Below are 23,208 nucleotides of genomic sequence, written 5' to 3'. Positions count from 1 at the left end.
TATCGTCCTTAAAATATTAAATGACATCAATGTTTTTGCATAAATAGTCAATTTTGATCAATTTACGTTAAAATAAAAAGATCAAGAATAGACATTTTTTAAATTTCTTTTGAGCTAACGATAAAAATTTTCTCTTTATTACGGAAGAAGAATAATTTCCATTATTTTAAATTGTAAATAATTATGAGACATCGATGTATAATGCATATGAATAGTTTTTTTTTCATAGGAGTAGGAAGTTATCGAGTCAAACAGACAAAATCAAGAAAGAGAGAGTGAGAATGTGGGGAGACAAGAGAGAAAGACAGATTGGGAGGGGAGGAGGAGTGAAAGGGAGATGTAGAGTGGGGGAGAGAAAAGAGGGTGAGAGTGGGGGATAACCATCTCCCGTTCTATCTAATCGCTCGAGATCGAGAGAGATCTCGAGAGAGAGAGAGAGAGAGATAGAGCGAGCGAGAGAGAAAGAGAGAGAGAGAGAGAATAGTTGATAAGTGGAGACATACGATATCCATCGCTAATAGGACCCTTGATAAAGAAATAACTGTCTTATTTTTTGATTTCATGATGATGATCAATCGATTGGCTTGCGAGATAACTTTTGGCGTTTATGCAAATTATCACGCAAGTCAATCGATTGATCGCATCATAAAATCAAAAAATAAGACAGTTATTTCTTTATTAAGGTTCCTATTCGGGATGGATATCCTAAAGACTTTTCAACTTTGTTCACAAACATTCCCCACGAAAAATTTAAGTCCAGGCTTTTTGATATCATTGAGAGCTGCTTTTTGAATAAAAATGGAACTATTAAATTTACTTACCTTGTAACTGGTCATTTGCAAAATTATTACTCCCAATACTATTACTCTTAACTTGATATTCAAAAGATGCTCGAGTTTATGATTGACAATATCTATGTGGTTTTTGTAGACCAGGTCTTCCAACAATTTACTGGAATTCCTATGTGTACCAATTATGCACCGTTATTAGCATACCTATTTTTGGAATTGTTTTAATCAGAATTTGTCCAAAATTTTATTTTGTACGTGAAAGAAACTTGATGTGGCCTTCAATTTGACATTTATACGTATAGACGACGTATTTTCCATTAACAATGGTTATTTCCATTCTTCTGTTGATAGGATATATCCCAGTGATCTTGAAATAAAAGATACCATAGATTCTGACACATCTGTTTCATATTTGAATGTTTCACTTGAAAAAAGACGTTAATGATAATCTATCAACCAAGCTTTATGGTAATCGTGATGACTTTTACTGTTCAATTGTCAACTTCCCTTACTTATGTTCATGTAGCAATTAACCTTCATCACCTGCATACGGGGTTTATATCTCTCAGTTTATTGGATATGTAAAAGAACATGTTCTACAGTCGTATGAACAATTTCTAAAACGAGGTTAGTTACTGACAAACAAGTTAATGTAACAAGAATATAAGCAATGTAGTTTAAAGTCATCAATTCATAATTATAAGTTCCATGGTTGATACAATGACCTTCTCAGCAAATACAACTTATCATTGACTTAAAGCTGACTGATGTTTTTCTTACTAATTGTTAGGCCATTATCTAAACACTAAATCACTGTAAATTGTCGACGGATTTTCCCGTTATTTCCCGATCAATACAAGGAACACACAATGGGTGCGACCAGTAGGCAGGAGATGCTCACCCCTCCTTTGCACCTCATACCACCTGTGATGTTTTGGAGGTCTGTGGTTGCTCGGCTCCAAATGTATACCTGTATTGTTTAAAAGACATTTTTGCTTGTTAACCGTTTGTTACATGTATCTCTATATATTTCATTTAATAAGAAGATAAATCTGAATATCGAAAAAGTTAGATGTAAAGTGAAACTAAAATGTTTGAACAATTTTGAAAGCAGCAATGTGCACTTATAATTGTTTGTGTGTGGATGTCGGCCTTAATCTAGATCAGTTGAAATAGATCAACGTGCATTGACCAACGACTAATGATGTAGGGGTAACTCTGGCACCATAAGTCAATAGCTATAACTACTGAGATACCCAAACCATATGCCAAATTACATCTCATTGTATACATCCCTCTCCTTTAATTGGCTTCGCCCTATAAGACACAAAACAAGTTGCAATACTTTCATCTGCAAGTCTCGGGGTGCTCAACGGCACCAAATAAGTTAACAGAAAAGAATGAAATGTATGGCAGGGCAGGGAATTGAACGTTACGACCCTAAAAAAGCAAGAAAACTACACTTGCTTTTATCAGCCTTTCAGGCATAGCCACATATCTTTTGACGGAATGAATGATTCCAACTTATTACCGGGTACGGGATAATTTAAATAAATGATTGATAGACATCTTAAATTCAGGGGATAAATGACCACTTTTAGATCTTATCATCAACAGGATAACCTGGCCATTCAGGAAGTCAGGCTATTTATCTATTTATTTTTATTTCGTTTAATTTTGCATGTGTCTATGATCGTCAAAGATGTTTTACATAACCAGTATCTTCAAAACGGTGCGTGTAAGTTGATTTTAATTTTTTTTTTTTTTTTGAATTAATACACAAGTGATTGTGGACTGGACTACATGTGAAAAAAATGTCCCAAGCTTATCTTAGATCAAACAGAGAAATATTCTAAAAATAACTGAAGACATCAACAAGGCATATATCTAAACACTTATAATTGGATACACTGGTCTTAAAATATACTTGGACATTTGATTAATATCCTAGCGCTGAAATTCGAATGCCGTTATCGCGACTTTCTGCATGGATACCAAGAAATCCCTTCACTCGTGTTTTGAGACCAAATTACCGGTGGCGAATTTATAAAGTTTACTTAACAAAAGGCCCGTGTGTAATGGAGAAAAGAACATTTTGTCATTTGGCTGATAGGGATAATGTTTATTGACTGCATAACGCGCTAATTCGTTTGGATTGGACAAATTAAGGGATTTTGCCAAACGTTCTACGAAGCTTGGGATTGGTTCGGTCAGACACGGAGAAGACAGAATCTAATTAGCGACAGTCGTAAACTTAATTGCAGTAAGTAGGTTACTTAATTTATTATATAAAATAACTTGATCTACATTTAAGTCTTAAAACTTGTGTGCTTTTTATAACATTGAAAGGTAATTTTATTTATTATCTTGAATTCATTAACATGTATATTTCATATTTTTAAAATTATTTTAATAAATTCTTTGCTTTAGTTTTAATTTGCCTATATTAAATTAAACTTTCCGAAATGCAGTGAAAGTTTCAAATAGCCAATAAGACTATTCATTGAAAACAGATGTGATCTGACGGTATACAGGATACCAAGCAAAAAAGTAAACATGTTAATTTTTTAATAGTTACTCAATATATATCCGTTCATTATCTTTAGTCATAAATGCATTGTTATTGAATGCAAAATTTTGTTAATTCTATTTTATTAATTTTCTACCAAGGTATTATTTACTTTTAAGTTGGACATAAGCTGCCTTATTTCTCATTTTTTTTAATTAATGAAGAAAGTTTGCCTAAGTGCAGGACCTTGTGACATTCAATACTTGTAACGGCTGTCATTACTGAGCATTAGGATTTTTTAGATTCACCCATAACTGATTGATAGCAGTTTATTGTTTAAAAGATAGTTATGTAGAACTTCCACAATCCCAAAGAATATCATGTAAATTTTGTAAGACATTTTTTGTTATAAAGATTAATTAATGCCAAATCACTTTTCGTGATTTCCTGATACACATTTTTATTATGCACAATTATGCACAATTCATTTAATACTTTCGAAACACAAGTGCCAGTAATACTTTACATGTAATTCGAATTCAAGATAGTAATAAATTTTACTTTATATGTAAATTCGAATTAAAGATAGTTATAATTAATGTTTTTTAAGTAAAATTCTCGCTTCATTTTCTTTCTTGTTTGCTCTTTAATTAATAAATGATGCATCAATAGAAATTTGGTATGTATACACACACGTACATGAATGTATAGAAACTTGTGCAAAGTAAATTTTACTGTTTCAAATATCCAATGAAAGAGAAAGTCTATGGATGGTATTTGAATCGATAGAATCACATGATATTTTAAAAAAAACGCACTTTATCAATGAAATCCAGCACTTTTCTCACGTCAGTAGTAAAGATAAATTGGATATCAATAAATTCGACTTTAACCTTCTACTGATAAAATTTTGCTAAATTTATATATTGTTTCTAAATTTACCAATAACTGGAAATCTTGTCTTAAAATATTTTAACATCTATGTATTTTAACCACACAGAAAGTTACAGGGTCTTGAAATATTCGAAGATACGAGGATTGTCCAGTAAAATCGTGTACAAGTTGTCTAGACTAAAAAATAATCATCACTGCGTTCTAAAATATCCACTACTCCTTAGTATATTTTTCATTAATATACATAGCTGCTAGCAAATTTCAAATAGATATGTTCATAAATAAACAGATTATGAGATTTTATGTTATGTGTTGTATCACCTTACGACGCACGGATGATAACGTCAAAGTGTCTAAAGCCGCGTCACGTTTCCTCTTTGCTAAAAAAGTTGGATAATTCCCACACAAATTAAGAAATTTCATTGATGCACATACTTGAACTTCCCTTTATTCCTCCATAACAAGAGGCCCAGGGGCCTTATAGGTCACCTGAGTATCATGTAACAACTTTCCAGCGATTGTATTTGGTTCGTGTTTTAATCCAAAAGCCATGAAATTCACAAATTTTGAAGAAGGCACCATTGCTTATCAAAGGGCAGATTTCAAAGCATTAATTTATTTTTAGTCAAAGTACCCCCCTGGTACCCCTGACCCAGCGTCCCTGAAAGTATCTATTTTGAAAGGGGCCCCTTTCTTCATTATAAGGCCAGCATTTTTTTTTGTTTAGGTTTAGTTATGAACATGAGAATAAAAAAAGTCCCAAAGGAGAAGGAAATCAAAATTTTTTTTTTTTGATAAATCAATTATTAACATTTGTACATTCTTTTTTTTATGCTATTATAATAGGCTCCTTACCACTGGACACATAATGCTTACAAATAGGAAAGTAAAACATTGCTTATTTCATCATCTGCCAGTTTGGGCCAGTTATATAAATTTTGTGATGTTGGTCAAAATATATTTTAAAAAATCAATTCTTTAAAAGTCTTTCAATATATCTTCATTTTTTTTAATATGTGTTAGGTAAATGTGTAGACATTGTTCTAAAATTTAATCCTATCATAAAACAGACAGGCGGTATTGCGGGTGTAGGGTGAACATTTTTTCAATCAAGTGTAAAATAATTTTTCTGGCTGATACAAATGATACTACATGCCTGTATATATTTGTATATTCTTGCCTTAACAATTTCTTCCTCAAATGGACTGAACTTCTCCCATAGTTTTATTCATTACATCTGATGCATAAGCAACCCTTTTCTGAAGAATGATGCTTAGACTGTAAGCTATAACAGAGACCTAAACAATGTTGCTGCCCGCTGGCAATATGCAACAGCTACCACGGGCAGTTTAAAACCTGGGGGAGGAAAATAATTTACAGACAGATACTTTTGAAACGAATACATAATTATCTCACCAGCATGTCATTGTGCAACAAAGTCGTCAGCATTTTATTTGTCCTTTGAACAGGTGAAACTTTTTGAATGCGTATCGATGAATTTTACACAAAACCAAGCTATCTTTCAGATCTCGCTTTATTTACCCGCCGTTTCATCTTAAAACCGGAAGTGCGAGTTCGTAAATGTGAAATCTCGATCCCGACTCAAATTTGACATCGGAAAGAAAAAAATTGTTTTATTTTTTTCTGAACATTCAAAACCTTGAGCGGAGGGTTTGTAAAACTGAAAATAAAATAAATCCTGGCCTTAAATATGTAATTAGATCATTAGCATATTAACCAGGATGTTAAAAGAATTCATGCATTTCACTATATAATCATTAGAGCCCCACCCTAAAACAAGAACCCCTGACCCTGGGGCCATAAAATTCACAATTTTGATAGAGGCACTCTTGCTCATCATAACTATGTACTTAGTTAGTTTATTTAATACCCAGGAGCAGAGGAGAAGATTTTCAAAGAATTCATGTATTTTCACTATATATATAATCAATAGAGCCCCGCCCTAACACCAGAACCCCTGACCCTGGGGCCATAAAATTCACAATTTTGGTAGAGGCACTCTTGCTCATCATAACTATGTACTTAGTTGGTTTATTTAATACCCAGGAGCAGAGAAGAAGATTTTCAAAGAAATAATGCATTTTCACTACCTACTTATTTAGCCCCGCCCTAGCACTAGAACCCCTGACCCCAGGGCCATGAATTTCACAATTTTGGTAGAGGACTCATTGCTGATTACAATCATGCAAACAGTTTGACTGCTTGATGTCCAGGAGTAAAGAAGAAGATTTTTAATTAAAGATTGCATTAATTTTAGTGGTTTTGGCCCCACCCCTCAGGCCCCAGGGGGCAGGGATCATGAAATTCACAATTTTTGTTTCCCTTTACCCATAGATGCTTTGTGCCAAATTTGGTTGAAACTGGTTCAGTGGTTGCAGAGAAGAAGCTGAAAATGTTCAAATGTTAACGCACGACGCACGACGACGGACAAAAACAGATAGCAATAGGTCACCTGAGTTTACTCAGGTGACCTAAAAAGTCGAGGAGTCTATCTCGCACACACATGGGACCTTCTGAAGATTTTTTGCAAGTTATGGACAGTATTCTCACTATCATTCCACTAATGGGCAATCTTATATCGACGGTCTACAGTTAGGGCATCTTTCTTTATTACCATAGTACTGTTTGTTGCTCGAGTATGTTTTATTTACCTGGAGACTCGATCAAAAATGATTTCGCTAAGAAAACTTCCATTTCAATTTAATATCAAGGATCTGGTGATTCTTATCTCCTGTATTCATTGAAAGTCTTTTAGGGCATCATTACTACATCTAAATCAAACTGAACTACTCTCCGGTTGGCCGTAACGTCATCCAACGTCGCCATTTTTCATGTGCTGTATTTATCACTTTCCCATTTCGAATATTCAGGAACAGCCAAAAATTAAGCATATGACTTGACATTTTCAAAAAGAAGACAATAGAAAGTGGATTAAATAATTTTACTTCATTTTTTCTAATTAATACTTTATTTCGAAATAATACTCGTGTATTCTCAAATGAAACCCTGTTGTTTTTTTTATCGCGCGGCCCGTAGTACTGTACTCTGTGCACATTCAACATGTTCAAGCATAAAAAATCTTTATTTTTGGTACAATTTAATTAAATAATTACGATGCACTAAAATGTATTTCTCCAGCTGATCGAATTTTAGCTGAATTTGAGTTAAAAATTATTACCTTTGTAAAATCTTGAAAGATTTCTTGAAGTCCACCAGGCTAAATCTCACTGCTTCAGGAAAGTAACAGGTGAAATGAAATGAGAAAATTGCAAGATTTCTTTTAAAAAGTATTTTTAGATAGCTTTATCATTGAACACTTGCACTATTCCCTACATAACGAAAAGACAAATTGGATATTAATAAATTCATCTTAAGACTTTTGCTGATAAAATTCTGCCAAATTTAGAATCCGTGTCTAAATTTAACATAATCAGAAATCTTTTTGTCTTTTAAATATTTTGATAACTATGTATTTTAACCTTATATTGCAAGAATTTCATACGTAAATTACAGGGCCATAAAATGTGATATATTTGTCCTTATAAACCCTGTATTGTCTTTAAGATTAGATGCGGCTTTTTCTTTTTAAAAAAGTCTTATAACAAAATAATCCCGCCCCCTATACTGTCTGGATAGAGTTTGATATTGTCATATTGTTCTCTGTAGGAAATCGGGTAAGGTGTTCTTTAATTTTTAAAGTTCTAATTCTTTACATTTTTCTTGCACAAAATTTTAAAATTTATTTTTTCGAACAATTTACAACTTTTCTTTTAGAAATTATATTTGAAAGCTCGTATTTAGATTTAAAACTCTTCGTAAATCTAGAATTTTATATTTCAGGAAAACTCAGTAAAATAAAATCGCAAAATCACACCTTCAGACTTATATATTTATGACATACAATAATACATAACTTCTGCTTTGTGAATTACTGAAAAATTCTATTTTTGTGGGGTCAAAATATTGAGGTTTAAATGAAAAATATTGGTTTGTGTGGATTTAGATTCGTGGTCTTCAACTTGACATTTAGATATATCGACGACCTATTATCAATTACCAATGGTTATTTCCATTCCTATGTCGATACGATATATCCCGGTGAGCTTGAAATAAAAATTACCACATCTTTTTAATATTTGGATATTTTACTTGAAAAAGACGTTAATCGTAATCTAACACTTAGTTTTATGATAAAAGTGATGACTTTAATTTTTCAATTGCTGTCTGACGTTTTCATACTTATTGTTAGGCCATTATTTACACACTGAATTGTCGACGGATTTTCCAGTTATTTCCCGATCATGACAAGGATCACACGGTGGGTGTGACCGGTCGGCAGGGGATGCTCACTCCTCCATTGTATCTAATCACACCTATGATGGTTTGGAGGTCCGTGTTTGCTCTGCTCCAATTTTCATTGTTAAATGGACCTTTGAACTTGAATACTGTTTCATTGTGCAGAGAATGTTAAGAAGTAATGCATATGAAATTTTACATTTCGTAATGGACATAAATTCGTGGGTCTTCCCATACCTCAAAAAGAACGAAAATCAAAACGCATGAAAATTTGGGATTTCACAGTATTTGAACAAGAGAAACTAGTTTTTGTTTTAGGAATTCAATGTTTATTGAGACCTGCAAGATAGAAAAACAAAATTAACTGTGTTTTTGTAAAGAATGAATCTGTCATTAAAGCTATAGTAAAACATCAAATCACCAATCTAAAAAGTGCATTTTGAAAAAGAGAATGTTTTAAGCATCTATAGATTTCTAGTTCTTTTTTGGGCTTTTGTTTTAAAAGATGACCTGAATGGGGACATCTTACGTCAGATTTGATTAGTTAGAAATTTAAACAGATGAGAATTTTTTTGTCCTTGCAGAATTTCAAGCAGTAGTTTCAAAGTTTCAAGCAGTATTCTATTATTTAGAGAAATGTTATGTAGATTTTGATTTCTTTACTTTCAGCTAGAGTATTCTTTGAGGGAAAACCCTACTAAGAAATGAAGATTCAACATAACTTTCTTTTCACATGCTTGATTACTACTTGTATGGTACGTATTACTTAGTTTAGTAAAAACTGTATATGTTTTTACACTATATTTCCGAAAATGGCATTTAATGCATAATGATATTAAATATGGTATACGAAAATTACAAGCAGTTATCTAGTTCAACAGTCCAATAAAGCTACACAAATTTGGAGCAGAGCAAACATGGACCTCTGTTAAACATCGGAGATGGGATGAGTTGTCATAAAGTAGAAAGCATCCCTATCGAACGATCGCACCCGCCATGTGCTCCTATTCATCACCACGATAACGAAAATATCCATTGATAATTAAGTGTGAAAACAATAGCTTTACAATCTGAAGGAAAATCGTCAGACAACATTCATAACTACCAGGGGTTATCAAAAAGTTCGTGGACTGGGGCTCTAAAAATAAAAATATGTAGTCTGAGCTTACAAAATTTTTAAGAAACATAAAACAACGATAAATAAAAAAATGTGGAAAATTTTAGCTTGATACGTTCATTATTTCCCAATTTATTATAAAATAAAAGCGACATTAGATCATCACCCGGCGCCGTTGCCGTTTATTTTTATGACGTCCGACAACGTCATTGTTTTTCAATGTCTGCTTCTTCTACCTCATACACTTATTTTAATGAGATTCCCTGAAGCTGAGTAAGGACTTCAATCAGTCTTGTTTATATGACTTTACAATGTCATGAACAGCATCTTCCAATGCATATAATATTGCAAATAGATTTATACAATGGGAGAGGTCCGCGATTAATTGGGTCAGCATATTTTGCTTTTTGGACTTCAATAACTACATCACATGATTAACGTCATTTTTGACATGATTGATTTTTCACACCTTGACTACAAATCGACATTAATTGTGCTTTCCTTTTCTCTCTGAATCTATTTTGGCATTATATTACAGGCATTCGTGATGCATATTATTTCTCTGTAGCCAGTTTAAACATTTCTTATATATAGGTCTATTCCAGTTTTTTCATGGGCATAACTTTATAGTTTCATGGGCATAACTTTATAGAATGTTGGAAAAGGAAACCCCTCCCCCTTTTGGCGTCATTTTCTAAACAATATTTGTTTGAATACTAATATCTTATGGAAAAATAGTGTCCCAACACATACCTGAAATAACGTGATACATGTATTTGGATGTCAAATTTTCACATCAAAATATTTTTTCTCAGTTACACTTAAGTCGAAAAAGGGTCGTTTTCGAGGTTGCGCCGCCTGGACATACCATTGCTTACAAAAAAATTACTAATTTATTAAAATTTTATGATTTGTGGTTTATTCTATAGATAGTAAAGATGATGCTTACTAGATATTTTAGAATTCATTGATGTACAAAGCGGTTTTAATTTTATGGCGCTAGTCCACGAACTTTTTGATACCCCCTCGTATTTTACAGCAGAAATGCTGGTGTTTCATTCTGGTCAATTTTATTCAAGAAGTAAAACACTGAATCATTTTTCTGTCACCTTTTTTATGTTTGAGATGAATTACTTTTACCGATGTTAAGGCGGATAACTTCCATAAGATAGTAAAATAATGTATTTATAAGCGAAAACGGGCCTTTTACGCCAGACAGATTTAAATGTGATTTGAATGTTTGAATTACGTCAATAAAAAACATATAATAATAAAAAAATTACTAAAAAAGTAGCACAGATTAATGAATATAATGAATATAATGGTTTGCATTGCCAATCACTGGAAAAATAATGAAGAAATTGAAATCATTATATACTGTAAATCACATATTTTTGTGTGGTAAAATTTTCGTGGTTTGAGGAAAAACTCTCAGTTCGCGGGGATTTGATTTCATGGATGAAGAATTGTTGAGTAATTATGTTTGTAACATTTTACATTTAAACCCAACGAAATTTTGTGATTTCACAAACAAAAATTAAATATGTATAAACAATTTGCTTCAAATTCCAGTTTGACATAGGTCAAAATATCAAATGAATTACTCTCAGTCTTTTAAACTTATTTTTCAATTGACTGTCTTAATTACATTTTAAAAAATTATACGTAGAACACACTCTTGCGTTTCTGCACAGTTAACACATAGGAGAAAAACTCCACATGCAGCTGAAAAATGTTTATTTCTACGTTAATGAGGGAAGATGGCGACAGAAAAGTTAGTGTCATCATGTTTATTATAAATTTAAGTTGTTAGTTTTTCATTTATATTTCTCTCTTTCTTAAATGAAACAGATGTTTCAAACCCTGTTTTTGTTTTACTTCGAGTTCAGTGGGATCGAATCAACGTAGGAATGAAAATAAATACAACTTTACAATAGATTCCTTATTTTTGCGGTTTTATATGGTAGAATGACCCAATGACATCAAAGCGTGTCAACATCAGGCATATAAACATAAAAACGAGTAATTTAATGTGAATGGGGCTTTTCGTGAAATTACGCGATAATTGCAATCTAGAAATTTACTGTGAGTACTGTTAATTGATGAAAAATTATCTGTATATCTAAAATGGAATTGAAGACCATAGCAAGATACGGTGTGATTGAAATTAGTTTTATATGAATACAAAAACATACCTGCTTATAACAGGGTTCAATTAATTTAACTAAAACTAAATAAGTATTGTAAAAGAGAAACTCAGGTATCTTCTTGATACCGATATATTTGCACGTAGATTAAAATGCAAGAACAAAATGAGTTCATCATGTGAATATGCCATATTAAAAATAAAAAAAAATAATGAAAAGTTTATTGAAATGATTATTTCTAAAAAGCTTAATTATGTAACCCAAACTGATTTTTTTTTTATTTCAAAAGAGAACTTTAAAAGCTGTTTTGCATAAACAGCATATTGATTTTATAATAGTATCGTTTAAGGTTCTAAAATGTTTGGTTGACATTTTTAATTTCAAAATTTAAAAAGAAATGACGGAAACGATACGAAAATAAATTCAATAGATGATTGTTCAATTTTAATTTATTTAGAAGAATCAAATCGTTGTCAATCCTTTTTTGGATACCCTCAGCTTTTATCTTTAATTTTTATCCATTATATTATCCATTTTCAACAAAAAACACCAAAATGCTTGGGAAGAGAGGAAATATCTTCTTATAAAATAAGAAAATAACTAAAGTGTATGTTCTTAGTTCTTTCTGAAGGTAAAATAAGCTTACACTCAATGCAGCGATAAGATCAATTAGTACAGAAGAACTTTTGGACCAAATATATTTTTTATCATACCTAACATACCTTTTTCTCCAAAGTAAGCAATAGTTCACATGCTAGGAGAGGTGATTCAGTACTTCCAAATATAATTGTAAAATTATCACGGGAAACACGTAAATATCCGGAGAGAGAGAGACAAACGAACGATCAAACCGACATTTCGACACTGTGTACACAACAAACTTCACCCTGCTTTAGGAATCTTAAGCTACTTTCGACATAATTGTATAATGCCCAAAAACGTAGCCATACTATTAATTGATCATATTTCCACTTAAAAGCCACTGTGGGGAAACCTCTGATAAATTTTGATCCTTGTTTGTTTGGAAGAAATTCTAATATGCTTGTCAGCGCATTCGATGGTTAATATCGTATTATTTACTCATTATTCATTGTTACTTATCCCCTTGCGGCTTACTTTTTAACCTTTTTACAACTTTTGTGAAATGTAAGGCTAATATTGAGCACTTTATGCCAATATGTGTGAATCTTTGGTAAAATTTGTACTTTATTACTTAGATAAGAAGTTTCTTGTATTAAACGCCCTTTTTCTTCCCTAGGACAAATGTCCTTGATTTTCGAAGTCAAAATAAAGCACGAGGATAACACTTTCATGTGTATTCTATGACTAAAAGGTGCATAGACTCAGATTTGAAGTTAATATTTTCTCAAATTTTCTGTATAATATGACGACTGATATATTGCAGTAGCATTTCACACGAAAATATAATAAAAATCTTATTTCATCTCGAAGTTATTGAAACTTCCCATTTCTGGACTGGTTTGATTGACACATCCTCGCACTTTCACAAATTTTAAATTTATTCTTACTCTTTAAGAAAAGTGGCAATTTTATGTTGGAAATTTTTTGTTGGAAAACTAACTATTTTAATGAAATGAAGAAAAAAAGGATGTTTATAAACATTTGTTGTTCATATTTTCAATGGAAGAACTATTTTTAAGCTTTGATTCTAGCAGAATTTCATTGTTGTCGTCCTGTACAATAATGATTTCTTAGTAAATACTATATATTCGATTGTTAAGAAGTCTTTCTTCTGAAGCAATTTAATACTCTTTTGAGTCTTATAGATCATTAAAGTTTCAATTATGTACTACGTTATCATAATGGACTTTTACGAGAAGAGTTGATGGTTTACTTGGACATTTAAACCTGCATCATGTATCAGGTACAGAACTGATAATAGAAAAGAAAACCTTTCTAATGGTCATAGATATGGTGTTAAGGGCGCTAACATGTGAAGGCCGGGAGTTGAGGGTAGGGTGGTTGTCGTTTTCTTCAAGGACAACTTATATGTGATTTGAAATAACCCGTTATTTTCGTTTAATTAGAGCTAAAAATTTATATCTTAAAAGAGGTACCGTACATAGCCCTAGTGTAAAAGTAAGCGTCAACTGTAAAAGTCAGCTCTCCTCATAAAAGTCCAATAGCATATTTTGACAGCAAAATGAAATTTTCAAAAATTCCGCTCATATTGCTTTAAATTATCTTTATGTTTTTGTTTTATTGGCAAGAACTTGGTCAAATTAATGCTTTTGGCCGATACAAAAATTTATATTGAATTGAGAAAAGGATTGCGTCAGACTACGGTATACTTACTACTGTTAAATCATTAATTTTCGTGAGGGTTCAATTTCCGTGGTTTTTAAGGTATGAAGGGACCCACGAATTTATGTCCTCCACGAAATCCAATTTTTCACATATATCTCTACTGAAAATTCTCAACTTACCATGAAATCATATCTCCATGGCCATGAACCAAAATATTTTCCACATACCACGAAAATATGACCCCTCGAAAATATGTGATTTTACATAAGTCTACTTGGACATTTTACTTGAAAAAGACACTAATGGTAATCTAACAACCAAGCTCTATGATAAACGTGATGGCTTGAACTTTTCTATCGTCAACTTCCCTTACCTATGAAGCAATATACCTTCATCACCTGCACACGGAGTTTACATATCTCAGTTGATTCGATACGGTAGAACAATTTCTAAAACGATGTAAGTTATTGACAAACAAGTTGATGAAACAAGACTATCAACACTCTCGTTTAAAGTCATCATTTCATAAGTTCTATGGTCGATACAATGACCTTGTCAGCAAATACAATTTATCATTGAGTCAAATGCTGGCTGACGTTTTTCATACTAATTGTTAGTCCATTATTTACAACTGAATTGACGACGGATTTTTCCGTTATTTCCCGATCATGGCGGGTATGACCGGTCGGCAGGGGATGCTCATTCCTCCATGGCACCTGACCCCACCTCTGATGTTTTGGAGGTCCGTGTTTGCTCTGCTCCTATTTTGTATTGTTTTATGGACTTTGATATTGAATACTGTTCGTTATCTCCATATCCTTCATGTACTTAATATTTGCAATTATGTCTTAGGTAACTGGGGAAGAAAGTTGCAGAGAAAGATCTGGAGCAAAACTGACAGACCAAGCCTACAAACACACAACCTGTACTTTATGTTATCAATTCCTTATAAAAGAAAATAGAGCATTCCGTACAGGTTATCACACCAAATATACAGGTGAAAAATGCTTGTATAGTTTGAACCAAAGTGAATTCCTCTGCCCTACGCACGACAACCACACAATTATGAGTTATGTCTGTGAAACTATATCATCTGATGAAAAATGTATGCAGTGGAAAATGTGCTGCGAGAGTGCTTGGGAGTGCTGCCTCTCTCAAAAACTGCAAAACACTACGACACCACAGGGCGCTTTCTGTCCGATGACGTGGGACGGTTGGGAATGCTGGGAGAGAACTCAGTCTGGAAAAGTTACCAGACATGAATGTCCGACTTTTATACCGTATACTCCAAAGGAGGGTAAGTAACATACTAAAGTACTGTTGGCAAGGGTTAATTAATTTAGTTTATACAATAAATCGATATCTTTTCTGTAGCATTAAGGTAACTGGGAATCATCAGATTTCGCGTTTAATGCTCAATTTTCATGGGATACACTCATTCACGAATTTTTATTCTCCATGCGTAAATTGATACATAAAGGTAAAAATGTATACGTAACATTTCTGTAGGTATCAAAATTACTACTTCGGCATTTATAAAATTTCACATTTGTTTTCTCTTCGAATTTTTACAAATTCGTTTGAAACCGTTGTTTTCTAAAGTTGTATTTTTTTTTTCAAAACAAATCATTGAAAATAATTATATCATAATTATCAAATCCCAGATTTGACATCAGTAATTAGTTTGCTACAATAAACAACGATATGCAGGAAATCTTTTAGATGGGGAACTTTTTGAAGGTATAAAGAGAATGCTGTATACTCAAAAAATTTAATCCTAAGAATGAAAGCCAACCATTTAAAAGATACTTCAACTGACATGATATTTACAGTTTGTTCGTTTTAACCTAACAAAAATCGTGCAGCAGGGGATAAAATCAAGGTGTCTCAAACACCTTGAAATATAATATCAGCAAGAAACTAAGTATAGCTTTCTCAAAACAAAGTTACGTCAATGCTTTTTTTTTTGTCTTTGGAGTAGAATTATAAGTGTAGGGACGACACGATCTCTCTCATAGTTTAACGGATTCGGTGTGATTATTCAAAACGAAGGATTATTGCTTAACAATAATGATGTGACCGAAAAAGATATTTCTGCGACTTAAAGGTGTCTAGCTACAAAAGATTTTTAAAATGTTAATTATCAATAACTCACATACGTAAGTGAAATAAGCCATTCTTTGTATGTGTATCAATTTAGTACCACTTTAGCTCATCCCTTCGATTATCAGTTACATAACAATCTGACACGACTCAATATATGCTTACTTAATGTATTTGTCACCTGCGCAATGGTTAGAGCGTCTGCTCTAGAGTCGCCAAGTTTGAATCCCAGTTTGGAACGTAGAAACTGGTCCCTCGGATGAGACCGTAGAAGCCGGGGTCCCGTGTTGCAGAAGGTGCTGGCATAAAAAAAATCTTTCACTGCTTAGTAACATGCAGTAAGTGCCCAGTAAAGAAGAAAATTTGCAGCTCTCAATCGTAAAGTGGTGGCGTTTCCATAGGAGTGAAAATTTCTTGTGAGGGACGTTAAACAACATACAAACAAATACACATAACTAAATGTACTTATAGCTAAGTGTGCGAACTGAGCACTTTACAGTGACTTTTGCTCTTAATTTGTTTCGGTTTATAGTTTAAAAAAAAATGTAAAATAGGTTATTTTTAGCCGGGCTTCGCTGAAAGCAAAGTCCTGGCTCTAGGCATCATGAATACTATAAATAGCACAGTAAACAAAAAACCAAACAGTGTCAAAGCAGACGCTTTCGATAAACAAAATAGTCCCATTGCTAGACGATATTCAATCAAATTTTTTAACACCCCATTTGTTGAAAAAGTTAATGAACAATATTTTTGCTTGATCATTAAACTGAAAGAGAAATTAGATATTTGCTTTATTGGGATAATCGTGATATAACTATTTGTACACATATATTGTAAGCGATCTATTTTCAATAGCGCAGTCTTTTCAAAATGTTGAAATTGTTGAAGAGTTTCATGTTTCATATCGTTTTCGTCGACGTTATGAAAGTTGTTATATTCTGTTTTGATTTTTAGCAATTTAATAGTATAGTAAAGAATTAAGAATTAACATGCGTGAAGTCGCATGACAATGTACATGTATCAGTTCTTCTAAATGTAGTTGACGATAAAAGTAAGGTTTGTTTGAAACTAAAAGAATATCTATAAAATAAACATGTGCATTATTTTAACTATTCCAAGACTGAATTTTTAAATTATGAGAAATAAAATGATTATTGAATAGAAAATATGCACAATTTTATTTCACAACAAGATTGCCACTTTTCCCAAGTATTAAGAGTAAAAGTAAAAATTTGTGAGAGTGCAAGGATGTGTCAATCAAACCCATTCAAAAATTTGAAGTTTCAATAACTTTAAGATGAAATAAGATTTTTAATTTATTTTTGTGTGAAATGCTATTAAAATATATAAGTCGTGATATTATACAGAAAGTATTAACTTCAAATCTGTGTCCATGCACCTTTAATGCATAGACTAAATTATAAAAATTACAAAATATTGCCTTCCGAACATAGCAACAAGTCTCATCAGTTTCATATTAGTGGTTTTCCTTTCAGAATTTCTCGATTGGAATCATCTAAAATTAGGAATAACAGCTTGACCGTTTGGAAGAATAGATTACTTTAGAATACATGTAGTTTCTTTCTACCATTTAGTATTTATAATAGATCCGTAGTCCCCCCTCCCCCAAAAGGTTTAGATGATAAACACGATGAGTGTCATGATACTCTGTACATAAATCATGAAAATATAGGCCACTGGACACCAGAGAAGGGATACGAAGACTAGACATCACATGTCACCCTCTCCCCAAAAACACTTATTTTATCTATCAGATGATTTGAAATCAACAAAAGTATAATATTTGCATTGCGTATGATAATTAAAATAAAAAGAAGGCAAATTGATGGGTTGCATTCGCGAAATGGACATTACATAATAACGATAAAATCAACGAAATGCTGAATATTGATTGAAAAGAAAATGCATACTTTATGCTTATTCATTCTTATTTTCGTATCTAGAACAACAGCTGCAGTCGGCTCAGATTGATTTGTTTTTGACATTATGTTTATATTATACTTGTAGCTGAAGCTAAGAAATTCTGCACGGAGAATGGAACTTGGTGGAGGGACAAATCCAAACTGGAACACACAGATTATGACGAGTGTCTCAGTGTTACACAGCTACAGGAAACAATTGATGTACTAGTCTTATCTTCTACCATTTAAAGTTTATAAGAGTTATCGCCCGTTTTTAAAATCATAACATAAAATTTAAAAAATATATATGCTTCTCAAAGATTTTATTTCTGCTTTCATGATATTTCGTATTGAATTTAAAATAAACAATTTGCCATTTGATGCTTTTTTATGTTATTTACGTTTTGAATAAACTGACTTTCAACTTTACTTCCATCCGTGAAAGAGGCAATTAAATGAAAATGAAACTACTGATTTTCAGGATATATTTTGTATTTTGACCTAAAAAAGAACAAGAACACATCCTAGACTCACCATATAATAAATTATCTCACTATCTTTGTCTTCAGAAGCAAATCATATTTTAGCAAAATTATTTATTTTGATTAAGCTTAATTTTACAAGTAAAATCCTTTTTAGTTTTTCAAAGATGTAACCCTGGTTAGAATCGCCGTAAACAGCGTTGGGTTGCTGCTTCTAGTGTCATCTATCGGTCTCTTTCTTCTTTACAGGTAAGAAATACATGCATTATATACCATATTGTTATAAATATTATTAAAGACAAACATAAGGTGCAATATCAAAGTTAGGATTGCATGTCAAAGGAGTACATGTATCTCAGTGATTAGAATATTCTTAATGTCATGGTTGCTTTGTCAAATAGCTTAAGTTAAGATTTTCGCTCAACTTTAGTAAAATATTCACTATTGAATTTAGTGTTAGATGTTAAAGTATATTAGATTTTAAAGGAAGTATGTTTCACACAATTTGAATATAGAATATAGAATGTTTTTGACTGCAAATGAATATTATCTTTAAAGACAACTTCGAATTCAGCAAAGGATAAAACTTCACATTCATCTATTCCTCTCTCTGCTCGTTAGAGGAATCATCGAACTCTTCTGGGATGTTATTATTCGATACAAAAGAGTGGAAGATCACTCTCACGATGCTGACCAGGTATTGTTAATCTATAATGACCGTTTATATTTATTTTATGAAAAAAATTACACCCAACCTTTATGTACAAATATTTATATTTGCATAATACATTACACGATACACACATTAAACTGCAACATGCATATTTCCCATACTGAATAAAACAAGGAAATACATAATTATATTTATATTTATAAAGTATTGCTTTCTTTATTCTCTAAATATATGATAATTATTATTTCATCTGTGCATTAGTTTATACTGCTATACTAATCATATATTGTTTTTTATTTTTAAGATTGGATGCAAGATACTTTTTATTCTAAATCGATTTGGATGGTCTGCACCATTTTTCTGGATGCTTTGTGAAGGGTTTTTTCTACACAGACTTCTTATTAAGACATTCGAAAGACAAAAAACATTGATATTCTATTACCTTTTCGGATGGGGTAGGTACTTACTATGGAAGCATTTTCGTAGAGATTTTTCTTTTAATAAAATCACTTTTATAACATAAAATATTATTAAATTATATACACTAAATTACTAATATATTTTTATAACCATTAGAAATAAACTAATACATTAAAAATCTTTCATCCATTAAAAATCTTTTTATATTGAAAAATATTTCTGAAATGCTTTTTTCAATAATGTTGAGGGTCATAACCTTTATGTTTTTACTTTAGGAACACCACTTCTTCTCACGATTATTTATCTCATCGCAAAAATATCATCAGATTCATCGTCAAAAATAGCATCAGAAAAGTAAGTTCATTTAACAGTTATAGCTGTACTATAAAATTTTGAAAACATTTAGGATTTCAGAAGAATAAGATGATTGTGTTGAACAAAATTTTGAATGCAGAGTTTTACTTGAGTAAGACGTTGAAAGCCCAACATTAAGTTTGATCATCAAGCCTTATAAAACACACTGTCAAAGCAGCAAGCATAACATTCAAAAATTCTGTGTACAGTGTATTTGCTCTCACAGAGTTCGTCTTTTTTCTGTGCTCCATTATACAATTATGCTTTTTTTTTTTTTAGCAATCTCATTGTTAGTGGGCACTATGGTATACTTTAGTTTACTATGGTTTGTGTTTTAGCAATTGCTGGTTGGATTCCTCCTCATCAGGAAAGGACCTATATTGGATCATCTTTGCACCTACCATATTTTGTCTAGTGGTAAGGGAATCTTTTATCTACTCCTATAGCTTGCTAAAACATACAGTCATAATCATAACTTCCTTGTTTTATATAATCAAGCTTGAAAAGTGCTAACAGGAATTGATCTACTGAATATACTCTCTGCTTACTATTTACGAAATATGATTATTTGATTCTTCATTTTTTTTCAGCTTAATTTATTATTCTTTATCAACATTCTTCGAATCCTTGTCAGGCAAGTCCGAACATTACCTTCAGAACCTAGCAATTTTAGGTGAGTTGCAGACAAGCTCGAGTTTAATCGATTGAGCTATGCTTATTTCCAATATCTCATCTCTTTTCGGCATATTCTAGAATCATGTATCATAATCTTTTAAATTACTTGAATATTTAATTGTTTTATCAGGTAATGTTTAACTATCAGCATGCAGTCGTTTGCAAATGGCACAGACAAATAATATAATGATGGTACATGTATATCGTTTTCTTAACAAAAATGCTCTATCTATTTTCAGAAAGGCCCTCAAGGCCACTTTCATTTTGATTCCTTTATTTGGACTTCACCAGTTCTTTCTCATCTATCAACCCACGGCCGAGGATTCGGCTTATAATTTCTTCCAGATGGCAGGAGGAATCATCAATAATGCTCAGGTTTAAAATTCTTGTAATAATAATCATGATAATTGTTTTGTGTTAATTTGAGTTAGAGGTTAGTATTGATAGTTGCCATCAAGAGTGAATTAATCCTGTTTTCGATGTTATCATCCTTTGAAACAAAAAGATGATTGAAGGTAAAATATATAATTTATCGTCCATGGAAAAAAATAAATAGCAAAATATTTTAATGATACATGTATTTATTTTATTTCAGGGAATCATAGTTGCATTGATCTTCTGTTTTGCAAATGGGGAGGTTAGTTTTTTATTATTATTTTACACAATCAAAACTTCTAAAGAGAACATTCATACATTAGAAATGGATAACTTCATGGTCCCAACAAACATTCTTTTAAGTTTCACCTTCATAACTTTGAATTAAATTCAAAAAGTACAGTTTCATAGCGAAAATGTTCTAAGATAACAATTTTATAAAGAAAAAATAATTTTAACACTTACTATATAACTTAAAGAATTTTAATGGCAAATTTTGATGAAAAAACGCACCCTTTTGAGTCCACGAGTAACTCCAGAGTAAAGAACAAAGACCTGATATATGTAATGAATCAAAAATCAAATGTTAACGCTTAAAAGCAGGTGTTCCATGACAGACGCAATTTTTGAATCGCAAATGTAGGGCCAAAATTGAATCTTCAAATCCTTACTAACATATGAATTTGAAATCGCAAACCTTCACCAAACAATTACAGGGCATGAATAAGCATATCCTAAAAGTTTTTAAACAACCTTAAAGAGGAAGAGAAGCAAAGAGAGTAAAGTATGTTAGATGGAGTGGATTTAGAACAGTACAGGCTGCCAGCCATCGATATCAATAACTGTACTTGATCATTGGAAGTTGTTTTGGTTTTAATAAAATATTTTATTATACTTCTGCTAAAATGTTTCCTATATAAAGTTCAGAAGGTAAAATAGCTATCTGTTATAGTTCATGCATTGGAGAGCTATACCCCGGGGTATAGTTTTTGCTATCCACTCTCGGAAAATTTTCATGCAAATTTTGCCTCCAATTTTGATTTCCAGCGATAAATCTATTGAACTGATGATGTCATAATGACTTCAGTAGCATTGTGATGTCATCAGGATTTCAGATTATTCTTGCAATATTATCTTACTCCAAAAAAATTCAAACCTCAGAAATCATAATATACATCAGTATAATAAAACGCTTATCCACTGGGTGTGAGTGGGATAGCTCCTTTATCAATCCCTTGACAGAAACTATTATCAAGCCCTCGGGGAAATTGCGGGTTTGATAAAAGAACTATCCCACTCACACCCAGTGGAAAAGTGTATTCTACATTCATCCAGGTTATATCCCATCTAAAATCATCCTACGATACCATGCGGCTTCAACAGAGCATAGACCGGAGGAAAAGTCTGACGACGTCACAGACCAACACGCGCCGCCTGTCGGCATCGTCTGTTAACATCAACCAGAACGGACTCCCGCACGTGTCGTCGTTCCAAGATATAAGCGACACCTTGAATCTCGCTGACAATAATAACATTCCAATGGAAGATTTTCAGACAAATGGTATTACTAATCCAAACTGTGAGTCCAAAGAAAATGAGGAAGTGCAGTAACGAATTCTAACAAAGGTTATACTATGAATACAAATTAATAGGATCTTTTATGCAGGGTGCTTTGTGAATTGCATTTTTATATATGTTACGAAAATTTGAAAAAAAAAAGTGTTTCATGATTGGTGAAATTCTTTGAATACTAGTATTAGCTTTGAAGGTGTCAACGGCATATCTACAGCTTGTTGGTCTGAAAAATTGCAATGAACATGATGAATGAACAGAGAACTATACAGTGCCACCCGATGAAAAAAGTGTGTATTAATTATTTATAGCGCACAAAAAAAGTGCATTATGTTTCTCGATTTATTTATCCGTATATTTAAACACTACTAACATGTATTTCTAACATATTCTTTCACTATTTACGCAAACAATATTTCTTATTACTGTCGTTAACGTTCTTATTACTGAAATAGTGAACTTCCATTTCTGGTGGACATGTGCTTCGAGCAGATGTCAGGTACGACAGAAGTCAGACTAATATTTTTAATTCAAGATTTTGAGCAATTGAGGTAAGAATCTGAAGAAATAAATCCAGAACTCAGCACAC

At 32.2% G+C, this 23,208-nt stretch overlaps 1 protein-coding gene across 1 annotated transcript; it reads left to right on the top strand.

Annotated features, from left to right (window-relative positions):
• The first annotated feature begins 13,707 nt into the window (after positions 1–13,707).
• Positions 13,708–22,857, top strand: LOC134274819 (calcitonin gene-related peptide type 1 receptor-like). The gene is made up of 12 exons (XM_062757058.1): positions 13,708–13,749; positions 14,896–15,340; positions 18,175–18,290; positions 18,708–18,799; positions 19,109–19,247; positions 19,528–19,678; positions 19,919–19,997; positions 20,336–20,414; positions 20,588–20,670; positions 20,912–21,047; positions 21,268–21,309; positions 22,383–22,857. The coding sequence occupies exons 1-12, from the start codon at positions 13,708–13,710 to the stop codon at positions 22,656–22,658; spliced, it is 1,680 nt and encodes a 559-aa protein (XP_062613042.1). The 3' UTR covers positions 22,659–22,857.
• Positions 22,858–23,208: the final 351 nt, after the last annotated feature.

Source organism: Saccostrea cucullata, unplaced genomic scaffold (assembly GCF_032062105.1).
Source record: "Saccostrea cucullata isolate Sc308-1 unplaced genomic scaffold, CSIRO_AGI_Scuc_v1 ctg72, whole genome shotgun sequence".
Classification (NCBI taxonomy): domain Eukaryota; kingdom Metazoa; phylum Mollusca; class Bivalvia; order Ostreida; family Ostreidae; genus Saccostrea; species Saccostrea cuccullata.
The sequence above is the reverse complement of the archived record's forward strand: the minus strand, read 5'-3'. Positions and strand labels throughout refer to the sequence as shown.

Coding starts and splice junctions, on each gene's coding strand:
- LOC134274819 (XM_062757058.1), top strand. CDS start 13,708: ATGGTGTTAAGGGCGCTAACATGTGAAGGCCGGGAGTTGAGG. Junction 19,679..19,918: donor CTATTACCTTTTCGGATGGG/GTAGGTACTTAC, acceptor TTTTTACTTTAG/GAACACCACTTCTTCTCACG. Junction 21,048..21,267: donor GAATCATCAATAATGCTCAG/GTTTAAAATTCT, acceptor ATTTTATTTCAG/GGAATCATAGTTGCATTGAT.